Raw genomic sequence first — 26,176 nt, forward strand, 5'->3', positions numbered from 1 at the left:
ACTAATACTCACATACATGCACACACGCACACACCATAACAATATCTGATTGGAGATACCGAAGCAGTAGGCTTGTCACGGATCCAGCTCTCGGCTTACCTTGAAGTAATATACGTTAGAACAAGCGAAAAACTAGTGAGAGGTGGAAAGAGAGGGAGTGAAGGAAAAGAGATGGAGAGATGGAAAGAGAGGGAGAAAGGGGGCAGTGTGGTCTGTTTCATTACGGTGAATCCTGACACTGCTGCATTCTCAGCACACATGGACTGGATTAGAGGCTATGTGGGCTGCTCCAGCACTGTATAGCTCAGCAACGCTCTTTTACATGCACACTCTCTCTCACACACACACACACACACACTTGCAAATGCACACACAAACAGAATAGCTAAACACACTAATGCTTTGCACTGCAGAAACACAAACCATTTGCTATAGGACTCTTAATCCCAAAAGCAGCACTAGCGCAAACTGCACAAGTACTAAGTCGTTGAGGTTAGAGACAGAGTCTTCTTGTGATGGTCCACCTATGGATTACTGGGGGAAAAGAATGAGATGCACTGGAAACTATGAGTATACAATGCTGTCTGGTTTTCTCTCTCTCTCGTTCCCACACAAATACATAATCACTCTGCCTTCCTCTCTTGTCTTTCTCTCATGTACATTTGCATGTCTCTATTTGTCCTACTCACACATCTATTAGCTCCATGTACACCATCAGCCTCCCTGCACAGACCTCTTTCGACACGTCTTCGTTCAAAGGCATCCTGAGTCCATGGGGGGCTTCGATATAAAAAACCCAAAGCAGGAATTATCCTTTATGACTCTGCATTCTTCATTTTATGTTTTTTCAGCTTGCATCACTAAAAAAAGGTTTCATGAACGCTCTGTGTTGTATTGTATTAATTACTCCACACACTGGTACTAACAGGGTGGGGTATTGCGGTAAAACTATGACTGAAGAAATGGTGGGGAGAGAGAGACCCGTCCATCTCTGGTTTTTCTCATTATGTCGTTTTTATCACCTATAGGCCCTGGTATGCTCACTTTAGGCTGCTGGGTTTGTATTGGTCTAATACCACACAGTTACCTATAGCCACAGAGTGCACGCACAGCATGCGGCACAACCAGCATATGAGCACTTCACAGAAAGACAGCCATAAACCTCTGAATCAACTGAGGCTTTAGTTGACTGGAATTCATAAGCAACAGGAAAAGAAGCCGGTTTCTATTACACTCTCTTCTGTCAGACTTGGGTAATGCTGTGGTTATTGTGGTGCCATCGATGTTCCCGGCTAATGGTTACTCAAGCCCACTGAAGAAGCCTATTGTGTAGAGGATCGTTAAAATATCTGTAGCTGCTATACAGTATACCCTGGCAAAGACTGCATTAACTCTAACATTTGTAGAAACATTTAACAATAGTTGTACAATATAAACTCACTGTGACCAAATGGATGCAGGGTTTCCATGAAGATGGTCATCATGCCCATATTCCCTCTTCATCGTCCTATGATAGAAACATGGAAAACATGCATCATCATCATCATTATTAATCCATAAACCATCAGTACTTTATGTCCAAAGTCTCACAAAATGGCATGTATGTGGCAGAAAATGGCTTAATTTTGGGTCAACCGAGCCACAAACTCAGACCCAGTGTTTATGTCTTTACATGTAGACTCTATTCAACTAATTGTATGGTCCACCTAACCCCCTGGGAATTGTTATCAAAACACTTCTGTTCATGGTCCTCATCCAGAAAAGTTGTGTATGATATCATAAAATGCTTTCCTCAGTGTGATCGTTAGGAACCGCATAACTAAACACAGAAGGGGTTTCCTTTGGGCTGAAACTGTGCAGACAAGAGTCCTGCTAACAGGAAGGCTAATTCACCCAGACACTAACATTACAATGGTTAGCAATAGCTGGCAGCTCAGTAGCTTATAGCCAAGCTCTTGCCTGAATAATGCTTAACTAGTCTATGGCAAAGTTGAGTTTATGCTACACAAGAGCAAAACACAAGGGCCTTGGCTGCAGTCCACAGCGACTTTGGATGGAATGATTGGTTGTGACAAGCTCGGTAAACTCAGTAGGCGATACCTAAGCAGCTAAGCTACAGATGTAACGGCCTTTCAATGGAACATGCTAGATGCTAACATGCTAACATGCAGTTAATGGCTGTGACAGGCCCTGTAAACAGAGCCAAGCTTATAACCACTCATTTTGCCAGGTTAAACACACACACACAAACACACACACACACACACACACACACACACAGGCCTACACACAAACAGGCCAAATACCATATGCTACTTCTCATAAACCTGATGCAGGCAGCATGTTATAGCTTAGAAAAAAAGAGCAACAACCCAAAAGAAAAGGTTGTATAATTCTGTCTCTGATAAACACTTGCTGTTTTTTTATTTCCTTTTGAGGCTGCTGCCAAGTATCTGGCAGTTGTGCTGGCATGGCTAAATGAGAACAATGTGAACACAACATGCCCGTCAAAATACACACACTCCATGCTGAGACACAGAGGGTGCTCCTCAAGAGGCTAAATCCACTTCCTGTCCATGTCTCCTCTGATTAGATTCCACCTGTCTGCAGAGAAAGTCCATCACAGATTATGTAGAAGGCAGGGAGTAGCAATAGTTAGAGGGTTGGATGGACACACTAGTCATAGCAATGAGCTTTGAATGACATGTGGTCTGGAGTGTTTGTGTTACTATTCCAGAGCATGCATTTGTGCTCATGACTCTTTATAGTGCCCGCTGGGTATTCATGCGGTATCTACATGACTGTGTTTGGGAAAAATACAAATGAAAAAAAAAATCACAAATGTATGTGTGGTCACTGTTATGTTATTCAGGGCACTAGCTGGAATGGCATTGTGGTCTGCAGGGTAAGTGTGCAGACTCTCGTCATTATCATCATCATCATCATCATCATATCATCATCAATCATCCTTCAAGTGGTGTTCCTGGACCAGGCAATGAACTGAACCACTGGCCACATTTGGACATTTTAATTTGGAAATATGGTGGGAGAAAGGACTGAAAGAGACAGGGAGGCATGAGGAGAAACAAATGTGTGAAAAAAAAATACTTAATAAATATGACATTAAATAAAAACTGCTTAAGAACATAAAGCAAATGTAAAACATAGTGGCAAAAGCATAGTAAAAAAGTGGAGAAAGGAGGGAAGAAGAAATAATGAGAGCAATAGATTGCAGTGTTTGAGAAAAACAAATAGAGTAATTAGTCACATTTGAAAGAGGGAGATTAAAGGAGTCCTGTGTTTGTCTCTTTTGTGACATCTAGACTGTGTGACCTGACATCTCCCAGCAGTGCACACACACACACACACACACACACACACTTTCTGTGACCTCTGCCAAACCTCCCCATGAGGTCAAGGATCAGATATGAGGAAAAGCCATGAGGTTATTGGCTGACCTCTGTCAAAAGGGTCTGATGCTTCTAAAGCGTATGTGCTTGGAGGGAGGGAGAGCAACAGAGCAACAACTTAGCTAAATAATAATCAGCTGTAGACTTTGGACAGAAGGAGATGACATCTTGATATAGGTCTTTGATTCTAACATTTGGTTACTCTCCAACATATACTTTATTTACTTCTATTGCTGTCTCCTTTTAAAATCAATTTGACAAAAATGGTTCCCCCAAATTCTGCATTCAAAGTGTGAGCCATCACAGTTACATTTTATAGATGTACAAAGTAAACTTAAATAGAAAGAATAATTCTGCCAATCGGTCCAGAGATATTTGGATACTCCCTGCATTCTTAACAAGATTTCCCAGCACTTTATTTTCTCTGCTTTTCAATCCAACTTGAAAAGTTAACATATCACTTGCAGAGCGCTATTGTTTTAGATGGCAAACACTATAAACACTGTTGCAGTAATATATTGTCAGGTAGCCATATTGAAGGAAAGATATATACAAGTGCAAAGTGAAGGATAGTAATGTCTGATACTAAAAAGTAACCCCTACAGCCAACAATATAATATGGAGCCTAACCTGGTTGAAAAGTATTCTGCAATACAATAGAACAAATCAGGAACTTGGTAGCTTCATAATACAATTGTTGCAAGCCAAAACATAATAATACCTAATAACTACACCGCTAACATCTTAAAGTTGTCCTTGTAGGATTAAAATGTGGTTTCAAGTGATAAAATATGTTTAATGTCATTCACTTGCCCACTACTTCAATAAACAAAGCATATGCCACAAAAAGTAAAAAAATTAGATTAATTCTGTAATTGAAAAGGATGAAATGATCCCTGCTTACATACTGCCAATGTATGTGTGGGGTGATGCATGTATATGAGTGTGTGCTTTTAGATATGTGTGTGTGTGTGTGTGGGGGGGGGGGATCCCCAGTATATATAACAATTTCAGAAACATTCATAAAGTCTAGAAACATATAATAGTGGATGTCAGATAGAACTGAAGTGGAAATCCCCAGGTATTCCTCTTAAATACACACACACACACACACACAGACACACACTTCATCTTCCTAGTTTGGAATCCCCCCAATCACAACTTCTTGACAACAATAGAGCTGTGATGAGTTTATATTGCATTCAAATAACTGAAAGCTTTTATTAGCTCATGGAAAGACACTGAAATCATCTGTCTTTCTTTGAAGATTGCCTTCCTTGTTCGTGATTTGATCTGGGTACATTGTATTAACAAAGACTCAGGTGTGCACCTCCATGTGCATCTAAACACACGTACAGGCATGCACACATGCCTCCAATATGAACACTCTGGATGCATGCACGCTCAAACAAACACTCAAACAAGTTGTGCTGATGACAACAACAGTCCTTTTCAGCTCTCTTCAAAGAAACACGCTAAGCTTGTCCTCAAGGTAGTCTGTATTTGATACTCAGACAGAAAGAAAGAGCTCATATGAGAGATGAAGGATGTATAAACTAATCTCGCACACAAATCCCATCGATCAAAAACTCTCATTTGGCAGCTTTTCCCTCCAGGCCTCTTATCTAAATGATATGAATAACTGACTTGGCAGGAAGTAATGGGGCTGAGAGAGAACAGACAGACAAGAAGTCAGAAGGGAAATTTTATGCTGCTGACTCCGACCACAACTGACTGGTGGTGGAGAGGACAAATGTGAAATTGCATCAACTTAAAAAAGCATGAAGATAAGAGGCCAACACTTGTCCACTTATGTAAGCAAGTTCAAACTGGTGGGTGTGGGTGTGTGTCTGTGTGTGTGTGTCCACATTCATATTGACCTGGTCCAAAGGGGGTCGGTGGTTGGCATGGGGCGGCCCTCTTAGCAGGCTTCGGTGATGCATGTTTACTGGATGCGAGTGGTGAGAATGGTGAGGATGATGTTGAGGGTGAATGTGATCTTCCTCGTAGTTATCCGTTATCAGCTTCATTCTGCTCTGAGTCTGCCAAAAAGGAGATAAACAAGAACATTTAAAATGCAGAATTATAACATGTGTACACAAGGAATTTTATTTTATTTCTGCAACACTGCTTGTTTGTTCCTTAAAAAGGTTCACGGGGTCTGAGGATAACGTCACTTGAATGGGGTAAAATCACGTTGAAAGCCATCGAAGAGGATCAAAACAGTGCTGCTAATAACATTTGACAGGTCATATATTGAGTGAGTCGGAGTGCCTGATGAAAGTATTGTAAGTCTGTCAAATGTCATCTGTTATTAGATAATCCTTTAATTGGATTAGGCGAATCTTAGTCAGAACAGTTAGTGAGTGTTTTATGGAGCCAGAGGCCACAGGCATTCTGGCCCGGGTGAAGCAACATCATTTTAAATGTCATTAATTAAAATGGCTCTCAAATATGTATCACCGGCATGCCTGTAAATGGGTAAGCAATACTATGTCTTTTCTTTGTGTCTCTGCATCTGTGTGTATTTGTGGAAGAGGCTGTCATCTTTGGAAAGAGATAACAGCACAGGATGACTCACGTTAACAATCAGCTCAACTCTATTGAGGCCAGCTGTCTGGACGATAGACAGAGACAGAGTGGGTGCAGATATATTGACAGGCTCAGCTTTATTCTCTCCACTGCAAAAACTTCCCCTGAGGTTGGAGATGACAGCAGAGCGCGAGGTGGGGTTGTGTTTTTGGATGAAGATGATTCAAAGTAAAGACATGCAAACATCTCTCATCCAAAATGTTGCAGCTTTCCTTGTTTAAATTGGAGACAGCCATGGCAGGAAGAGACAAGAAGCCGGAGTCAGCGGGGAAGATAGGAGGGAGATGGTGTTACAGCAGTAAGGGGCCTGGAGACATCGCTGCTGAGATAAGGCCCTGAGGCCTAATGACTGAGGAAACGAGCCAGTCAGGATCACAGGAGAGGATGTGGCGAGTATTAAAGAGGTTAGCAATTAGCTTAAATTGGAGTAGAGCTGGTTAGATAAGGCGAGAACACCAAGAACGTGGTGAGAGGGAAAGAAAGACAGAGATAATGATGAAGAGGGAGGGCTCAGACAAGAGAGACACCAGACCAGTGGTTAGATCAGTTAAAGGCTAGGTTGAGGTGTACGGCCGGTCCTCTGTGACCTCAGGTGTTGACACTAGCAGGTGTGACTGGGTGGAGCTAGCCTCAATGCAACAGTTACAGAGCTGACATCTGTCATTATGGTGAGGACAATTACTATCATATACCGTGCAGCTGATGTAACTACTGTACTGCAACGCAGTACACGCTGTACGTGCTTCCATACAGACCTTTCCCCAATGCTTACCGATGCTGTTTAACTCTGATGGAGAAATATTTTCAAAACGAATTAGTAGCTGAGGGTCAAAAAGGCTAATGTGTGTTTGTCTTTGCAGCTAATCTAATAAGAACCATATTACTTGTTCCTGTTCATCTAATTACAACCATATTTGGTAGGATGAGCTGCCAAATATCCTGGAATGTGTTTGCATATATGTGTGAGTGTGTGTGAGTGTGTGTGTGTGTGTGTGTGTGTGTGTGTGTGTGTATACATGTAGTTAACATTTAATGACCTGAGACAAAAAATGATGTGATGAATTGCTTCTGGAAGAATCACATTGTGTGTGGTCAGGACAGCCCACATGTGGCCATCCAGTTTATTCAAACAGTGTCTCTCTCTCTCTCCCTCTCTCTCTCTCATTTCTGTATGCCTGTGGGAAGAAGGTGAGCGCGTATAAAATGTCAGTGCGCTGGGATGTGTGTTTTAATTTAAGTGTTAATTAGGAGCTTTGCAGAGTAAACAGCTCAGTAAGGGCCTCCAGGCCTGGTGGTAGATCAGGCGGCCAAGAATAGACACAGGTGCCACTGCTGGGAGACGAGAGTTTTTCATTGACATCTCTAACCATAACAGATTTGGTCTGTACTGTGTGTGCAGCGAGTGGTCTCTGCATGTTATCAAAGTGCAGCTGCTGGCGTAAACATGGCAGTGATGATCCCCCTGCTGTGCTCACAGCTGCATCCCAAACCTCAATCCAAGCCCTCTGTATATCACATGCCTGTCCTGATTAGAGCTGAGCTGTTTTAACACACATGGACACAGGAGGCTGACAAGAAAGGCCTTAAACACAACACTTATAAACACTCCTTTAATCAAGTATCTGTATGTCTGTTTCTGTGTGTGTAACACAGAGACCAGGCAGCACTTGTAAAATACTCCTTTAATCAAGTATCTGTGTGTGTTTCTGTGTGTTTAAAACAGAGACCATCAGATCGTCACACCTGAGAACACAAAATGTGAGAGGGAGGATGCCATGGATCCTCTTGTGCAACCAATAAAGAGAGGCAGAGAGAGAGAGGAAAAAGTCACAGCGGTGGCACACCTCTTAGGGATTCAAAATCCATCTTTGCTTCAGAGCACCAGTGGCATTTTGCTATCAATCACTAGGATGGGACCGATCAAAGAATTCCCACATGGGGACGGACACATTCGTTCTCACTCTCTCCTCGCGAAGTCTTAACACTGCACTCTTCAACTGTGTGTGTGGCTTTTTATTTCTGTATGTGTGTGTGTCTGTGCTGAAGAAGGCCTATGCCTCATAGGGAAGCAAACTGTCTGAGAAAGAAAAGTTGTTCTTAGACCGCAGGGGTTAATTCACACACAAAAACACACACACACACACATACATACCCATACACACACACACACACACCTTCCTAAATAGGGATGTCGGGAGGTCAGACAGGGCAGTGTTATCTGTAAATCTATCTACTGTCTACATATCAGCTTTCTCTTATGAGACTCAGTCACATAATTCTTTGGCATTTCCTGATCAGTTTCCTTCCGTCATTGGCTGTTGTGGACCCAAGGAAGGCAACCTACCCTGATGTGTGTGTCAATGGGTCAGAAGACAGAGAGCCTGTATGTGTCATGCTGACCAATATAACCTCCAGAGAGCTCATTCTGACTCCTATAGGTACAACTTACCTTGCAAACTCCGTAACATGAATAGTTGACAAAGTCTCACACTTTCCGGCCCCTTGTGTTAGGTAGTGATATAACTGCCTGGTAGTACACATTTGAACTTAGCTGGAGCATTAACATGGATTTATATGCATGTTTGTCAGAAGACTTTAAAAAAATAATAAGGCCTGCATGTATGAGAAAGAGGACACAAATAAAGTGTATGGGCTGCTCACCCCTCTCTTTTCTCATCCCAACCTTTCTTTTTTTCCTCCTCTCCTCTGCTCCAGGCCCAACACTGCAATTAGAGCTCATCACATCATCAGGTGGACTTTAACTGCTGGTTACCCAAAGGGGAAAACATGACGCATCCAATGGCGATAAATAGATAATAAGCTTTCCTTGAAATCTCTCAAATGGAATTGCACCCCCTAGAAACTGTTTACGAGACACGAACAAACATATAAGTCTGCACTAAAATGCACACCCAGCCACTGCATCTGTTGACTTTTAAGTGCACCATTTTTTCCCAGAAGCCCCTGTGACTCAGGAAACTGTACTCCCTGCTGTTGGCTCATTATTGTTTGCATTCACGTGAGCTCAGTCACTGATGTGGTCTGACCAGATCTTAATGACAGACATACCTTCATCTGCCTTAAGTTATATTGAGAGAGAGGACAATATGGGAAATAGGTGTGTGTGTGTGAGGGTGTGTATTCTGGGAATTATGCCTGTTTGACCAGATGATGTGAGATAGATTGTTAAGATTGTACATTTGTTAAGAAAAGGGTGTTTATGTGCCTGGATTTGGAATCACATCTTTTGCTTTACTGGCTTGGCTTTTGATGACTGAACACAGTAAATGTGGTTTGAGGGGGGGTGGGGAGTGTGGGGGGGGGGGGGGAGTCTACTCTGTTAACTACCACAGATTATTAACCTCTATCTGTTCCTAGTTTTAAAGTTCAAAAGTCTGCCCACAAGGCTGTTTTAGTGCAGGCAAAGTTTCATCGTCGCCAGCAGGTTTGAATTTGTAGTGCTGCTTTGATTCGCATGTCCTAAACGGTGACCGCAAGGCCAGGCTCTATTTGTTTCATGTGCAGGCCAGTCAACCTCTTAGACCAAGAATGCTGTAACTTTAATTCATCCTTTATATGCACATATAAATTGCTTGGTGGTCACATGTGGTGGATGTACCTGCTGTTTGAGCTGGTGCATGAGTTTATCTTTCTCTCTCTTCAGGGCCATCACTTCTTCCTGCGCTTTTTTCCTTTTGGAGGAGGATAACTCCAGCAGGGCAATGTTAGCATCCTTCTCACTGATGGCTGCCAGCAAAGCCTGCTGCCTGAGGGGGTGAGAGCAGGAAATGTGGAAAGAAGCAACGGGAAAGAAGAATCGTTATTGTGAATAGACACATATGAAATTAAAAGATATAAATTCATTAAAATAAAAGTTTAATGTAAAAAAAAATTCTGTTGCTAGAAATAAGAAAGGGAGACAGCACAGAGACACAGATGCACAGCACCCACATCTGCAGCTGTGGGTCCTTATACGTATTACAGATGTCAGAGCAAACACACTCATTCCAGAGCTCCTTAAACTCCGACAGAGATTCCACAGAAAAGAGGCAGACATCTTTGAAGTGGTCTGCTAAGTGCTGTATTAGTGGTACCTCAGTGTGACTCATGGACATGTAAAAGTGTAATGGAGTCTAAGAGAGTAGGCTAAAGGGGATATGACATCTTTCCCCCGTCAATGCTGGTTACAGCACTGTGTGTGTGTGTGTGTGTGTGTGTGTGTGTGAGTGTGCATACGGACAGGGGGTGGCAACAAACAACTGTCTACAGGTGCAGGGAAAACACCGAGCTTCATCATACTCACTCCCCCCCCCCCCCCCCCCACACACACACACACACACCACACAAATGTAAACCCGCAGGACTCAAGAGAATGCCTTGCGTGACCCATCCGGAGAAGTCTGAGTGGTTGGAGCACTTAGGTGATGACTATTGTCGTCATCAAGCAGGATGTTGTAAATCTATATAAACGTTCCACTTTTGTAAACACACACACAACCACAAACATATTATTAGAGATATCCAGATATAAACCCCGACAGTATTATGGACATTGAACCAAGGCATTCTGTAAAAACACATATTTATGTGTACAGTAGACTGTAAGTCAATTAATGTGTGGTAATATATAGTTCATCATCTCTACATTCAGCCTTAGTTCATCTGAAGGTCAATTGCAGATGTCTCAAACTGACTAACTAGTCTGTAGGCACTGAAGATATTTTAAGTTGGATCAAAATAAAGTGGCCGAACATCAGACTCTAGAAAATTAGGAGTATGGTAAACCATGGTATAATGTTTGGGTTTGTGTGAGGTGATGGATAGAGGAAGAGGAGGAGGTATGGATTAAAAATACACTTTGGACTTAACTCAAAATTGACCTGCATTTGGAGTGTTTTCATTCCATGATTTAAGTCCCTGCAGAAATAACTCAATTGCGAAAATAAATATGCTATTCTCAGAATGAAGTCCTGCTGGCCTGGGACTCCACATTTGGTGTTTTTAGAACAATTATCTACACGGCGCATCTGGATTCTCCCATTCAAGACCATTAATAGGCCTGTGTGTGTTTTTGTATGCGCTCAAGTGTGTTGTCATATTGTGCATGGACTTTCGAGGCATGCACGTGTGTTCTGACATGGATCGGAGCAACTAATCACAGGGAGGGACCAACGTGACACTTTGTGTATCCCCACACCTCTATTGTTATTCCTTTTAATGCTAACTGTAATGGGAGCACACACACACACACACACACAATACGTGTACCAGAGCATGTGCTTTAGACTGTGGGTTCATTCTGCCTGACCTGTCCATTGACAATGTAAAAATGGGGCAAGGAATTACAGTAAAAACATTTTTTTAAAGATATCCCATCAAGAAATTCAGAAGTCAAATAAAAACGTTTTATATCCATGGCTTAACAAACCCACATTTTTGAATATGGCACAGTGGGAATTGTAGTTCCATTCCCGTATTGTGGCTGTTTCAAAAGAGTAAAGAGGTGATGCAGAGTCATATATGGGCAAGGAATGCAGCACAATTGTGTCCCTGCTCATAAACCTTGTGTCAGATTAACAGTCCTACTCGCTGGATTGTCATCTTTGCAGCACACTGCCAGACAGGGGAACTCCAACATCAGGCCACATTCTATTAGTCTTATAGTCAAACCTTTCCTCTTTTAGCATTGACTGCATACACACCCAGCTTGAGAACTGTGTCTGGGTCAGTATGTGACTGTTAATACACACAACACAATTGGACACTGAGATAAAAAAACATACCATTGGGAATGGGACAACATTTGTGAAATAATTAGACAATTTAAGTGTTCTATATGCATTAATTGCAGGGCCTACTTGGTTGTGTGCAGTGACAGGTTAGGGGCACTACCTCCCCCCCCCACCCCCCAGTTATAAAGGGACGCTTTGTCTAATATGTGAACTCATCTAAAAAAGCCAAACCATGATTCATACACCCCCATTTATCGAGTGGCCTGTGCTGATCAACTGATGAAAGACACAGTTTTGGTGTTTGATTACTTCCCAAACAAATTAATAATGATGTGATGCTTTGTTGTTTCCAGAAAGTGTTGCAGTGACATAAACCAGCTAAAGATAAGCCGTACACAGAGCACAAGCTGTCGCTCTACATTCTGACACGTAAGTGGCAATTGCAGATCTTGACAAGGAAGCTACACACAAAAATATGACATTGTCTTTTCATGAGCAGAATGTGTGCTGCTGCCTGTGAATACATGGCTGTCACATCCAACACACCTGCACTCCTGAGCACAGGTACAGACTTTTGACTTTTGACTTTCAAGTGTGACTAAATTAAATCTCCGAACCAAAGTGGCTGCCAAGCTTCAGTGCAAACTAAATAAATTCTAGGCTCTAAATTAAAACGGCAGATTACAGAGCTGTCTGTCTGTGGGTGATCTCTGAGTTGTACTTCAGGATTCTACTGAGTGACGTCTTCCTAAAACCAAAAAAAGGGGGGCATTATTATGAGTATGTAAAATGTGTGTCCCACATCCTCAATCAGTGATTGTGTGTGCATGGTGTGTGTGCCTGGTTGTGTCTCCTGATTAGTATTAGGCTACTTAGTCTTTGAACCTGAATTACAGTAGAGTATTCAATCATATCTAATTTGAGTGGCTATTTGGCCATAGTTGTTTTTTACACACTTCTAGCTGACAGGATTCATCTATCAGACATGCACACCCTCCCACACGCACACACACCCATGCACGCATGCACACACACACCCACGCATGCTTTCACTGTATCGGCTATATTGAGTGGGTGAACCTCTTCTCTTTTGTCACTCATGGCTTAACTTCCTGGACAAACAAAGGATTATCTTTATATCTTTTCTGTTTGAAATGTGTTATGACAAATTTGTGATTAGTTCTCCTAAAAGTCAGAACCATGCACTGAAAAATCATAAGACACTCCAATAAAAAGACAAATTAATCTTGCTGCTGGATATAATGTAAAAAATATTGTGTATTTGTTTATGAGATACCAGTATTGTAAACACTATATATATTTCTCATGACATTCCTTATATATACTTTTAGTAGTATAGATTGTGATAGCTGAGAAAAGCATAGGCGGGCGGGACTGAAATTAAACTCTCAGCTCAACTACAACATGTGATTCCAATTGAACCTTCATGGTCCCTGGGATATATTGAGACATTTGGATCTACAGAGGTGGGAGATGGATAGCTAAAGTACATGACCATGCGATGAGAGGTGAGAGGAAAGGAGAGGGGAGGGGGGCTCTGCGGAAAGATAAACTGGAATGCAAGGAGTGGAATACGAGAAGGCGAAGGAGATGGGAGGTGGAAGAAGATAATTAGGGAAAAAAGAATGAAACATGAGGAGAGAAGACTTTGATGAACACATCTTTGAGGTGGGGCTGCTGTCGAAGGGTTGTGATGTCACGTGGCAGATGGGACATTGGCAGGCCAGACAGATCTCAGGGTGACAAGGGGTTAAGATGGGGTCAAGAGTGAGAGCGTAAACACAAATGCATACATTTGCAAAAAAACTAATTCAAAGATGTTCGGGGAGGCATTCTGTAGCTGGGAAGTAGGAGAGAAAGAACGGCAAGAACCAAGGGTTCAAGTTTTAAAAAATGGATAGAGATGAAGGCAGTAGAAGAGAGGAAAGTACGTGCTTGACAAGAGTGACTGCCACCTGTGCTGCATGAGACAGAAAAGAGGGAAGAAAAGGAGAGGAGGAAGGGAAGAAAAGAGCAACGGTAAAGATTTAAGAGTCCCAGCCTACCCTAAATCAGCGCAGAGCACTCCATGTTGTTATTCCTAGGCGTCACGGTTGAGGGATATGTGTTTATAATTTGTGTTATGACTTACTTGAAATTATGAGTGTAGAGAGTCAGTGGGACTGAAACAGATGTGTCCGTGTGATGCCCGAGGGAACCATCAATACTGTCTGCCCCTAAGCGCCGTACATATGTGTGCGTGCATTTGCCTGTCTGTACACATTTGTGCTTTCATGTCCTCATGTGCATGTGTAATGTATTTTGTTAGCAAGAACACGGGGAGCCCACTTATATCTGTTCCCAGACCATCCATTATAAGGTCTTCTAGTTTGTGATCATGCCCTTCAAACACTTAACTGTCAGAAACATTCCATGTGCATTTTATGGCCGTTGCTTGATTGTCAGTATGAAGATGCGGCACCAGGCCGAGGGCCCCTGGCTAAGCAGTACTCAAGGCCTGTGGTGAGAGCAAGCAAAGGACATGAGAGTGGGGCATGGTTGAGTGACACTATTATTTATGGTCTTGGAACATTGTGTTATTTACAACTGAGGAGATACGGAAAATATCCATTTACAACAAGAACGCACTCTGACTTCATTTGGAAAACTGAATCCAAAGCCGATTCAGATGGTAAATCTGCACTCAGAATTCTGGTAAAAATGTATGTTTTATTAGGTAGAGCCATGTTTTGGCTTCCTTTGGCAGGATTAGCTCCATGCAAATCTGTAGCTGCTAACCTGAAGCTATACCGGATACACTTATTACCCACTTCCTTTCGAATGCTTGCAAAGGCTTTTTAAACTCTTAATCGATAAGATTGGATTCATCTGTATATTGCAAATAAATATTGTCGGCCTATGCCTGTCTTGTTTGAAAATGCAAGTCAACTCCAATATTCCTCTTGAGCAGCTATATTACACATTACAAGCTAATCATGAGCTTCAAGCAAGAATGCTAAACTTTAGCAAACCCTGAGCTGTACTTCCCAAGACAAATCCATGACAGCAGATGGTTCTCCCAGAACTGGGCCAGGTTGTGTGTGTTTTCACTTCACTAATAAAATATACAACCCACTTACTCTGCTCAACCCCACTCCCACACTAGTCCTCTGACTGGTGGAAGTGGGGGGGCTTGGGGTGGTCTAATTGAAAGAGTATGCATCAGTTTTACAGCAACAAGAGGGAAAATACGAGGGGACAAAAATCAACAAATCTGCCAAACTAGCCAAATGTTTAGAGTGGGAGCAAGGACGAGGAGAGATGGCTGACTGCTCCTAGAGATGAGCAGGACCAGACGGCCACCTCTACATTCCAGCCAGGGAGAGGGGAGACAGATAGAGAGACCCAGACAGAGGAACAGAGAGAGAAACCAGGTGGCTGTGTGTGTGTATGTGTGTGTGTGTGTGTGTGTGTGTGTGTGTGTGTGTGTGTGTGTATATAAATGCAGACAAATAAGATAAAAAGAGCATTCTATATGTCAAAACGAAGATCTTGACAAGGCAAAGACAAAATATAAAAGAAACATGGATGTCATATGTATTGTATGTTTTTGCCTTCTTTTCAAGACTGAGATGAGAAGATCGATATTAATCTCATAGTTGTAGATATTACTAAAAATTATGAACTATTTATTTAACAAACACAAGCTCTGGCTTTGGAAGAACGACTGAAGGCCTAAAGTGTTCTCCCTCACTTCCAGCTTCATTGCATCACCTTGTGAGGATCAGCTCGGGGTCGGGTGGATTCCTGTTGTTGTAAAAACAGGATAGATAAATAAACAGGCCTAGTGGGATGTCAGCGATCATTATGTCATCGACAGCTCTTTCCCATTTGGACAAACTTGGGTGTCTGCAACTCTGCCCGTGTTTGCTTGAGTGCGTGAGTGGGAGTACTTTCTAGTGTGCAACTTTGGTCTTGAACATCAATGCGAGAAAAACACAACAAACATCAGATTAGTCGAATCCTCTGCCGATCTCCATAGTTGTCTGGTACAAGGCCTGCAACCTAGCTTTAACCAATAAAGTGAGCACTGACCTTAAACCTCCAGGGATACTACCGATACGTAGAGCACGGCTCTTTGTTCTCTTAAAGTTTGTTTTCTGTCTTTCAGGTGACGGTGTCTCCCCAAGGCACCAGAAACGAGACGGGGGGGCTGTACAGTACCACACACGTATCGGGCTCCCCTGCCAGCGCAGTGAGGCAGGCACGCACGCACACACACATACACACAAGCACACACGCACACACACACACACACACACACACACACAGCAGCTGGGTTGTTTAAAGCTCCCTGTCATCTGAGAGAGGTAAGGGTCACAGAATGAGTCACACTGCTGCAGTCACACTACTGTAAGAGCACAAACACACACCACACACACACACACACACATATGGGAGAGCAGAAGAAACATGCGCACATATGCATTCATTTTTTTTAAAGCACAAAGGCTTCAGTATAAACACTGATGAGTTATTTACTATTAATTAATCATTTAGTCTAAGATATCTTAATAAATACCCTAAAATGATTTCCTAGAATCCAATAGAACATATTCATATTTCTTTGTCTGTTTTCAACAATTTCAACAAATAAAAACATTAACTTTCATCTAAAAGATGTGATTAATTGCTTAACAGAATTAGTATTGATACGTATGTCTAATTTATTACCGTAACACACTTTTGATGGTATGCATCACTTTTTCACTTGGGTTACCTCTCTATGTGAAATGAAACAATGAAAAAAAAAAGAAGCTTTATTTGCTAAGTGCCACTGCATAACATTGCATTACATTTAGCTGACGCTTATCCAAAGCGTCTGACAATCATGTTACATTCATACACCGTAGACACAGCTACAGGGAGCAATATAGGGGTTAAGTGTCTTGCTCAAGGACACATCAACTAGAGCGGGGATTAAAAGACGCAATCTGACACTGACCCACAGTCGCCCATAACATGATGTACATCTCATATTAGATACAAACAGGATCATTATTGTTTCCCCTCTTTTTCTGCTCGAGGGTGAGAGGAGCCACAGTAAAGCCGGCGCTGTAAACTGTCAGTAATGTAAACCGAAAATACCAGGAAAACACTTTCTGTGCTGCGTCCTTTGAAATAGAGTTCCTCTGTATAGTTTTGTGTGTCCCACCATGTTAAAATAACTCTGTCAAACACAGCTCATCAAAGGCACTTGAACAGGAAGACTACCACAATGCGTCTCTCCATTTCTTTGCTAATCAAAGAGAGGAGTCTCTCATCGGAGGAGAGAATGGCATCACCTCCGCTCTGGACTTGAACCTCTCCTTCTATCATTCAACTTCTCTCTACCTCTATCATTCTCTATTTGGCTTTGTCGTGCCCTATACTCACTCCGAAGTGGGGCTAGATATTAAGTTCAAGGAGGTTATGCAAACATGTTGAAACAGCCATCTTTGGCCTAAGTATTACCCTGAACCCTTCAATTACCCGCCTTGCTTTCCTCTCTCCCCATTCCTCCTGCCTTTCCTGTCCTCTGTACGGGTTCTCTCACAACGGTCAACTGCAGCCTGGAAACACAGCGCACACTCATGACGTGGGGCCAAAGAGCCTAAAATATCAGGGGCAGAGAGTACATCACAGTGGCGCAGTATTGCACACGCGGAGGCACACAAAATTGCACCCAAAGTGCACAGAAACCGATGAAAGACGTGTCCAGAAAACTGTGGGAGCAAGTACCCCTGGTGTATTTTCTCTGTGCTCCAAATGTAGGGCCTGGCGGTGGACCACAGCTGAACCACAGCCGACATGCGGTGGAATGGGAGGCCACCACACTCACTTCCCTTAAAGGAGCCATGGAGACACACACACACACACGCACACATGGTCGATCATAGAATAACACACACACAAACACATACATGGTCGATCACAGAATAACACACACACACACGTAAATATATCCACACATGTTCAGCAATTTCCTGGACAGCACTGTCATGACGATGTGAGTCCATGTTTAAAAAGTGGTTTGAGGTGAAGGGACAGATCTGTATGGGCTGTTTCCCACAATGCTTTGCCAGACAATTACACAACCCAATTAATGTGGTTACTATAGCACAACTAGGACTTAACTGCGTGTCGAGTGTATGTGTATGCGCGCGCGTGAGAGAGAAAATGTGTGTACGCTCCTTTGGCCTGTATTACTCTTAAAATTATAGCTTTCCTTGGAACTTGGACCAGTTGATTTCCTGTCAGCGTGTAAAGGACACACAAGGTCATACAACATTCACCCCACACTCCATCAGCCAATCATAGATATTTCCAATCACAGATACATGAGCTCAAGTATTTTAAAAACTGTATACCCGGAAAACTACAATACCCACAATGTCTTGTGTGCGTTCCCAGTTCAGCAGAAAACTCCATCAATTTCACGGAATGAACCGTAACCAAATTTTGGGAGAGATGGGCTTTTTCTTAAGTTTATAGTGGTAAAATGCTTTTTTCCTCAAAGTTACTGCAACATATATCCCAAAACAATGTGCACATATATATATATATATATATATGAATACAATATTATGTCATCTTTGTAATCCAGCCATTTACAGATGTAGAGGGGCTGCTGTCTAAATATGGTACCAGTTTGTAATGAAAATAACTTGAAAACCCAAACAACTTTTTATCAGGTGCACTTGTGTGAAATGTATACAATTGTTACCACTTAAGTGGAAAGATAATATGATACTACAATGTAAAAATATGTTACAAGTAAAAGTCCTGCACTTGAATTAAGATAATTCATCATTCTATTTTTTATTTTGTTGTGATTGTTCTTGTGAGACGAATTACTGTGTAGCCATAACATTTAATGATGCACAGTAGCTGGTTGACTAGCTGTCCAATAAATGTAGTGGAATCAAAAAGTATATTATTTTCAATTGAAATTTGGAGTCAAATAATGAAATAACTAAAGATGCATGAGTATCCTCAAGTGCAGTGCTTGATTAGATAGACTTACCAACTGCATGCGCTGGTCTGCATGCACTTACATTACCACATATATTGAGCACACAGACATATGCTAATAATTAGCAATCCTCTGATTCCAACCTTGGTTAATTTGGTTTTCTTTTAATGAAGGATGGTAAAATGTAAGTAAAACTATAAAGGCTCAAACTGCTCTGCTATGTGTTGATGCAGCAGGAAACACATGCTTTCTTTACAGTCTGCTACGCAAACACACTCTGACCACATACTAACTTATACAGACTTCATTAGCCCAGCTTTAAAGTGTGTAAGGGGACACATATATTCAAAGCAAGACTGTGGCAGCTGTCTCCAATCTGGCCTCGGCTGCTGGCTGGTTGGTAATCAGTCAGCTGCTCTGACTGATTGGCAATCAGTCAGCAGCCGATGCTGCTCATATAAAAGGGCAGCAGAGCTGGAGGTTGGGAGAGAAGAGTGAGCAGAGGCGCAGTGTTGCGGTCTGCTCGGTGTGTGTGTGTGTGTTGCCGAAATAAAGAATGTTTCTTAACGGAACCTTGGTCTCTGGTCATGGCTGATCCTTGGTGCTTTTGGGGGAAAGCCACGGGTAGCGGCGTGAGACCTGCTACAAAGACATTATGCAAGAGGGACTGAGACGCAGACATAGACAGACAGACAGAGTATCTCTGTCTCACACACACATGCACGTGCGTGCGCACGCCCACGTACGTACACACACACACACACACACACACACACACACACGCACACACAGTGGCTTGGTAGGGTGCTGATTAGAGAAGCTGTTGCCAGGTCTGGACAGGTCTGCTGTATATTTAGACAGATCAGTGAGGATCACAGGATCAAAGAGTAACATGATTACTACCTGGCCTTCCGATAAAAAAACCGGACTATTCAACACACCTGAGCACGTTCACATATACACAAACAGACACAGGGAGTTGTACCGGCACACACTACACACAAAGATAGACACGAGAACACACACACACACACACATACAGACTCACACACACCGCTCTATAATCGGGGTAATTTGTATGTTGAAGTTAGTGTAGACAGATCACGCCTCTGGTGCATTGAGCCGGTTGCGTCACTGCATTAGCGTGTTCGTCATTCGGTGTGAATTCCCAATAGAGGCATACCTGTACTTGTAAAGTATAGTGGTTGTTAATATCTCTCGTGTGAAGAAGACATATTGAAACAACCTGGGCTCTTGTCATTATGGCACTTCTTGTTCGTGGAATATTTGAAAGTGTGTGCGTTTATGCATTTTATGAGGGTATGAAAATTGAAGCTGCAAGCGCGAACACGTGGACTAAAGCACGAGCATGCAAGCATGAAACAGCAAAAGTGTGTGCCTTGTAATCATTGCAGCAAAAAGTACACTTACTCCGATATCTTTCAACCGTTTGCTTCAGGTTGTACGACTATCGTTCAGTTTTATTTTGCCTTTATTATGTTATGTCTGCATATTCTCACAAACACTGAGCCACAGAAACATTCACACATAAACACAGACTGTACTGCACTGTGATAAGAGCGCAGCCGGCCTTGCCACACACCTGTGCATGGATTCCAGCATGCATCTGTTGTTTAATAAAGAGACCAGAGGTAGTGTGCAGTCAGATGCTGCTGACAGACCCACTGATACCCAGATAGATAACACACACAAACACAACCGAGCCAGCTCCCTTGGTAGATTGCATCACATTTTAACAATGGCTTCCCCTCAGTCCTTTTCCTTGCCATGGTTTCATACAGATGTGTGTTTGGGAACAAGTTGTTCATTTGTATTTATTTGTTCCTATTATGTCTGTGGTCACTTGAATATGATGCTAAGAGCTTTCAGTAGGATTGTTAGTGTGTTGTAATGTACAATGTAGTTAAAATATATAAGGATCCTTCAGAGGGTTACATACATGTGTTTGTGTTTATATGCAGGAGAGGGACATGATGCTTGATGCATCTGCCTCTATGTGTGTGAGTGTAGTGTGTGTGCATGCTGTGACTGGCAGTAAAGAGTACTGCAATGATGCTGTTCTGTATAAAGATACAGATGTGCTCCGCTGACATCTGAGAACTGCGGGTAAAACTAAGTTAGTCAGAAACATACACATAGACAAACGTGAAGATTTAAAATAAATTTGAGGTTTTAGATCAAGATGATCATATTGATAATGTTCTCATTTGTTTAATGGAAAATATAATATAAAAACTGTTTGTGACAATAACATTAAGACAACAGGAGTCTAGAAGATGTCTATGTTGCCCAGATTAATATACATTTTAGGGAGTGTTTTAAATACATCACACACACAGAGGGATAAATAGACTCCATTCTCTGATTAAGTAGATATTACTTTAATACTACTTCGATCAAATAGGTTTTGGCTGCTATATTTATTTGAGGTGTGAAGCTTCACTGACCTCATGATTGGCTGAAAATTCACCTGCTCATAATTTTAAATGCACAACTATTCCCAATGCATCACAAAGTTTGCACTGTCAATTTTCTATATGGCTGCATTCTATATGACTGCATTCTATATTACTATTACTGCATTCTATATGGCTGCATTCTATATTACTATTACTGCATTCTATATGGCTGCATTCTATATTACTATTACTGCATTCTATATGGCTGCATTCTATATGGCTGCATTCTATATTACTATTACTGCATTATATATGGCTGCATTCAATATGACTACATTCTTTCTGACTGCATTCTATATTACTATTACTGCATTCTATATGATTACATTCTTTCTGACTGCATTCTATATTACTATTACTGCATTCTATATGACTACATTCAATATGACTACATTCTTTCTGACTGCATTCTATATTACTATTACTGCATTCTATATGACTACATTCTTTCTGACTGCATTCTATATTACTATTACTGCATTCTATATGACTGCATTCAATATGACTACATTCTGTCTGACTGCATTCTATATTACTATTACTGCATTCTATATGACTGCATTCTCTATGGCTGGATTCTGTCTGACTGCATTCTATATTACTAAGACTGCATTATATATGGCTGCATTCTATATGACTGCATTATAAATGCCTGCATTCTATATGACTGTGTTCTATATTACTATTACTGCATTTTATATGGCTACATTCTATATGACTGCGTTCTATATGACTGCATTCTATATGGCTGCATTCTATACTACTATTACTGCATTCTATATGACTGCTTTCTATATGACTGCGTTCTATATTACTATTACTGCATTCTATATGGCTACATTCCATATGGCTACATTCTATATGACTGCGTTCTATATGACTGCATTCTATATTACTATTACTGCATTCTATGCGACTACATTCTATATGACTGTGGTCTATATTACTATTACTGCATTCTATATGACTGCATTCTATATTACGGCATTCAATATTACTTAATTCTATATTACTATACTACATTCTATATTACTGCATTCTATATTGTTCTTCAATTAATGGAAGCGGTGCCAGAAATGTGAAGTCCTTATGTATTTAGAAAGTGCTTTCATAAAGCTGAATACAGCAGGCTATATAGCAAGGGTATTCAATGACAATTCAACGAGGTCCAGTTCGAGAAAATGTTCTCTAGAACATCACAAAAATGTTTAACTTACAATTTGATTTTGTTAGATATATATTGATGTAGCCTATTAAATCAATGTAAAATAATAAATAAATAACAGTTCTTTCCTCATTTCAAGTAAAATAATGTCTGTATTTAAAATACTATATATTCCAGAAAGATTATATCTTAAAATAAAGTACTTAATTTTAGATGTATGAATTTAAATGTAATAAATTGACGTCTGGGTCCGGAACCGGACTATGGTTCGCCTATTGCTGACCCCTGCTCCATATAATACCAATATCTTTGTGAGCCACCTCAGTACATAAGCAGTACAAAAAGATCACCTGTATCACGATGTGCCTTTAACTGTAATTGACTGATATACATATGAGATAATAAAAATAAAAACATTGACCTTCATGTAGAACGTCTTCATATTCTCTCTGGGATCGGAGTGTGAGAGTAATGCTAGATCTGATGAGACTACAAGGACACAATCCTGGACCTTCCTTGGCCCCTGCTGTGACTCAATGCATTTGTAGATGTGTATAGGTCTAAATAGTGTGGCCATGCTCTGTTTCAGAGTTGTTAGGTTTCCCCCAACTTTTACAGCAAAGAGAGAGAGTACAGGTGTGTTTTTGTGTGCTTCCTGGACTTTGAAGTCGAAACATGCTGAGATAATACAGGAAGACAGAATGTCAGAGAAAGTGGCACACAGTCATGTGGGGGAGTCAAAAGAAAAGGTTTGCACCACTTACAACTCAAAAAGACTGGGCATATTTTACAGCTACACTGTGATGACAGGGTGTGCATTAACAATCAGCTCTTATTTTGTGCAGAGGATGCCGTGGAGACCACCTCAGAGCTCGAGGATCCAAAATAGACTCTGCTGGGAAGGGTACAGACACACATACAAACATTTAAACACAAAAATCGCAGAACGTCAACTTTGAAACGAGGTAAAAAGCGTGTGAGGAACACAAGTTCGCCAGCAAGAAAGTAATGTTTGTTGCTCTTTTATCTGCAGTCATGCAGCCAGACTACCAGGAATCTGCTTAGAAGTTTGGGGAAACACTGGCACGAAACACACGGTGACTGACATGTTGAGATGTCTGCAGTGTGGTGTGCGTGCAGATACATGTGGGCTTGTGCCTCTGTGTATGTGCATAAATGCATTTGGGGGTTGATGCTGCATTTGTACTGTTTTTGCACATGTCTACTGTATGTGCATGATTGTTTATCGTGCCCTGACCTCCAAAGTGACATGTCAGGTCACTCTGAGTCTGACAAACAAACCATGCCAGGAGAAGGATCTAAACTTTGTGCTGCAATTGCTTTATTACTTGGCGTTTTCCCTAGGTGTCGTGTTACTGAAGTCTTCAACACCATAAAAGCCTTCTCTATGGTTCAGCACTTGTGTTTGTGTGTTTTCTCTGGCAGAGGCTCCCCTATGACTGGTTATATTGGACATGCTCAAACAAAGCCAAACACACAACAGGAGCCGCAAGCAATTACGGCCTGCCATAGTGCATAACTCCACTCTGAACAAGCTGTGATTCCCCCTCGCCATCGTCTCTGTCTCCGCTACCACACATTTCAAGGCTTGTGCTACCATGAGCCTCCATTCACAACACACACTTGTGCATATCGGTCTCAGCAACATGCATGCTATGCTCCCTCTGCACTGGCATCCTGTGCGGCATCAGCGGAAATAACAAAATGTTAACCTCAGTGGGCAGAACATCGCTGACTGGCACGGGAATGCCTGTCATGCTAACAGGCAGCCTAATCCACTGGATTAATATATATTACGATGGTTTAGCAGAGAGCCGGGTGGGCGCTGGATCTCCATTTCATTCTGTCATCGGGAAACATTTGTCATCATCCACATCATCATGATGCACCTACTTCCTCTTTGTGCTATTATTTGATGTGGTTTAAAACGTGCCATTTATATGTGTTTCTCATCTTTGTTTTTGACTCACTTTTGCACAGTAGATGATTCCGAAATCCAAGCAAGGACCGTCACAGTGAGTGATGGACGTCCAGTTTGAATCGGATCCTCTGGAGCCCGAGTAGAGGGTGATATCTCACTGCATGTGGCTTGGAAAGCACACACGGTGAAGATCTGTTTTAAATCAGTGTAACAAAAACTGGTTAACTCAATCTGGATCACGCTTTCTCTCCCTCTGCTGCCCCCCCCCCCCCCTCCTCCTCCTCTCTATCTTCCTGTCTCTCTCTTGCTGTATTTCGGTGTCTCTGGCCATTTGTCATGAAACACCTCATAAGATAGACGTCTCTTTTTCAAAGCGTGATGGACGACACGGTGGAGTTAGGTTGTGTTTGCTGGAGGAATGGAACAGTTGAGTAATAATAAAACTAATGATTGCAACCCAACCAGCGAACAAATCCTGAATTCCTGTTTCTTCATGTCACTAAGTTACCAGGCCAGTTTTCAAGTCCTGCCCATGCGCTTAAAGCTCAAGACTTGATTGGAATGAATAAAGTGTTCATAGTATAGTGATAAAGCCAGAACGATGTGCTTACAATATGAGTGTGTATAAGTGCATGTCTGTTTCTGGACTCTGTATTCTATATTCTAATTCCACGGAATCAAGAAACTGAAAGAGTTGTACTGTACTAATTTGATATGTGTGTATATATATACTGTATATTGTATTATACTGTTCACAGTCCATATACTTTTTACCATGTGTGTATGGTCTAAGGAATGTGCAAACATAGGTGCGTGCAATGGGCACACACTTATGTTGCACACCAACTTGTGAGTATGACAGGGGACTACATATGTTTGTCCTGTGTGTGTGTAAACCTTTTGTAGTGGCTAGCATAGCTCTCCTGTTACACATACACATGTTCTTTATGGGCTGGCTAATGGAGTCGAGCTCTTCCTGCCTCTGTGATGTGGTTTACTGTTGTTTGATGTGCCCAGGAATCCTGCATAGGAGAGCACCTCAAGCCGATCTTATCACATAAAAGCCCCATGCAATGGGAGAAGACACTCGGCTCTCTTTTTTAACTTAATAGAGATCTGTGTCCCTGTGAGGCTGTGTTTGCGTGAATGTGTGTAGCGTGTGTGAGCGTTTGTGCACCATTTGTCTAATTCAATCGAGTGTGTAACCCAAGGCCAAACACATACATTTGATTTCAGTAAATGCTGAACCCAGAGACCTATGGCATAAGTGGACCAGAGACATGTCAGATATGTCAGTGCATGTTATTTTGATTGAGGTGTGTGTGTGTGTGGGGGGGGGGGGGGGGGAGTGTTTCTTTATATCTTGACCAAGAGAGATTTAAGACATTTATTCATGATGGGTATTAGGAAAACTGAAAAGAGTACGCTCAACTGATTCCTGGATTGTTGTATGACGTCTGTGCATTCCAGTGTGACTGAATTGTGACTTTGAGAAAAAGTGTGGTTTCTGTTGCAGAATGCTTCAATGGCTGCTACAGGTTAAGTGTAAACACAGAAGGAAATGAAAGGAAACACACCACCACATGCTCGGTGATGTCAACCTCATCATCTTTCCAAATGCCTCACACTTCATAACGAAAATGTGTAATACATATTTTGTTTGGTTTTGGTTACAGTAATGTCAGTGAAGACCTGTTCAGGCTTTGAATATTGTATGCTGTAATGGCACAGCTTATTCCTCAGTCTTCTGATCTTGACTTAAATTACACCAGACATACTTCATATCAAGACATTCGCGAATGGCCACATTCTCAATCACGCATACACACTGTCCATATTC

At 41.7% G+C, this 26,176-nt stretch overlaps 1 protein-coding gene across 1 annotated transcript in view; it reads right to left on the reverse strand.

Moving 5' to 3' along the window:
- Nucleotides 1-26,176, reverse strand: part of LOC130200033 (ERC protein 2-like) — a 139,190-nt gene that overhangs the window by 31,637 nt on the left and 81,377 nt on the right. Inside the window, exons 18-20 of the mRNA XM_056423979.1 lie at nucleotides 9,622-9,769; nucleotides 5,291-5,452; nucleotides 1,442-1,507 (exon numbers count right to left, since the gene is read on the reverse strand). Of these exons, the coding sequence (XP_056279954.1) occupies nucleotides 1,481-1,507; nucleotides 5,291-5,452; nucleotides 9,622-9,769 (337 nt within the window). The 3' untranslated portion in view covers nucleotides 1,442-1,480. The remainder of the gene's footprint in view (nucleotides 1-1,441; nucleotides 1,508-5,290; nucleotides 5,453-9,621; nucleotides 9,770-26,176) is intronic.

Source organism: Pseudoliparis swirei, chromosome 9 (assembly GCF_029220125.1).
Source record: "Pseudoliparis swirei isolate HS2019 ecotype Mariana Trench chromosome 9, NWPU_hadal_v1, whole genome shotgun sequence".
NCBI classification, from domain to species: Eukaryota; Metazoa; Chordata; class Actinopteri; order Perciformes; family Liparidae; genus Pseudoliparis; species Pseudoliparis swirei.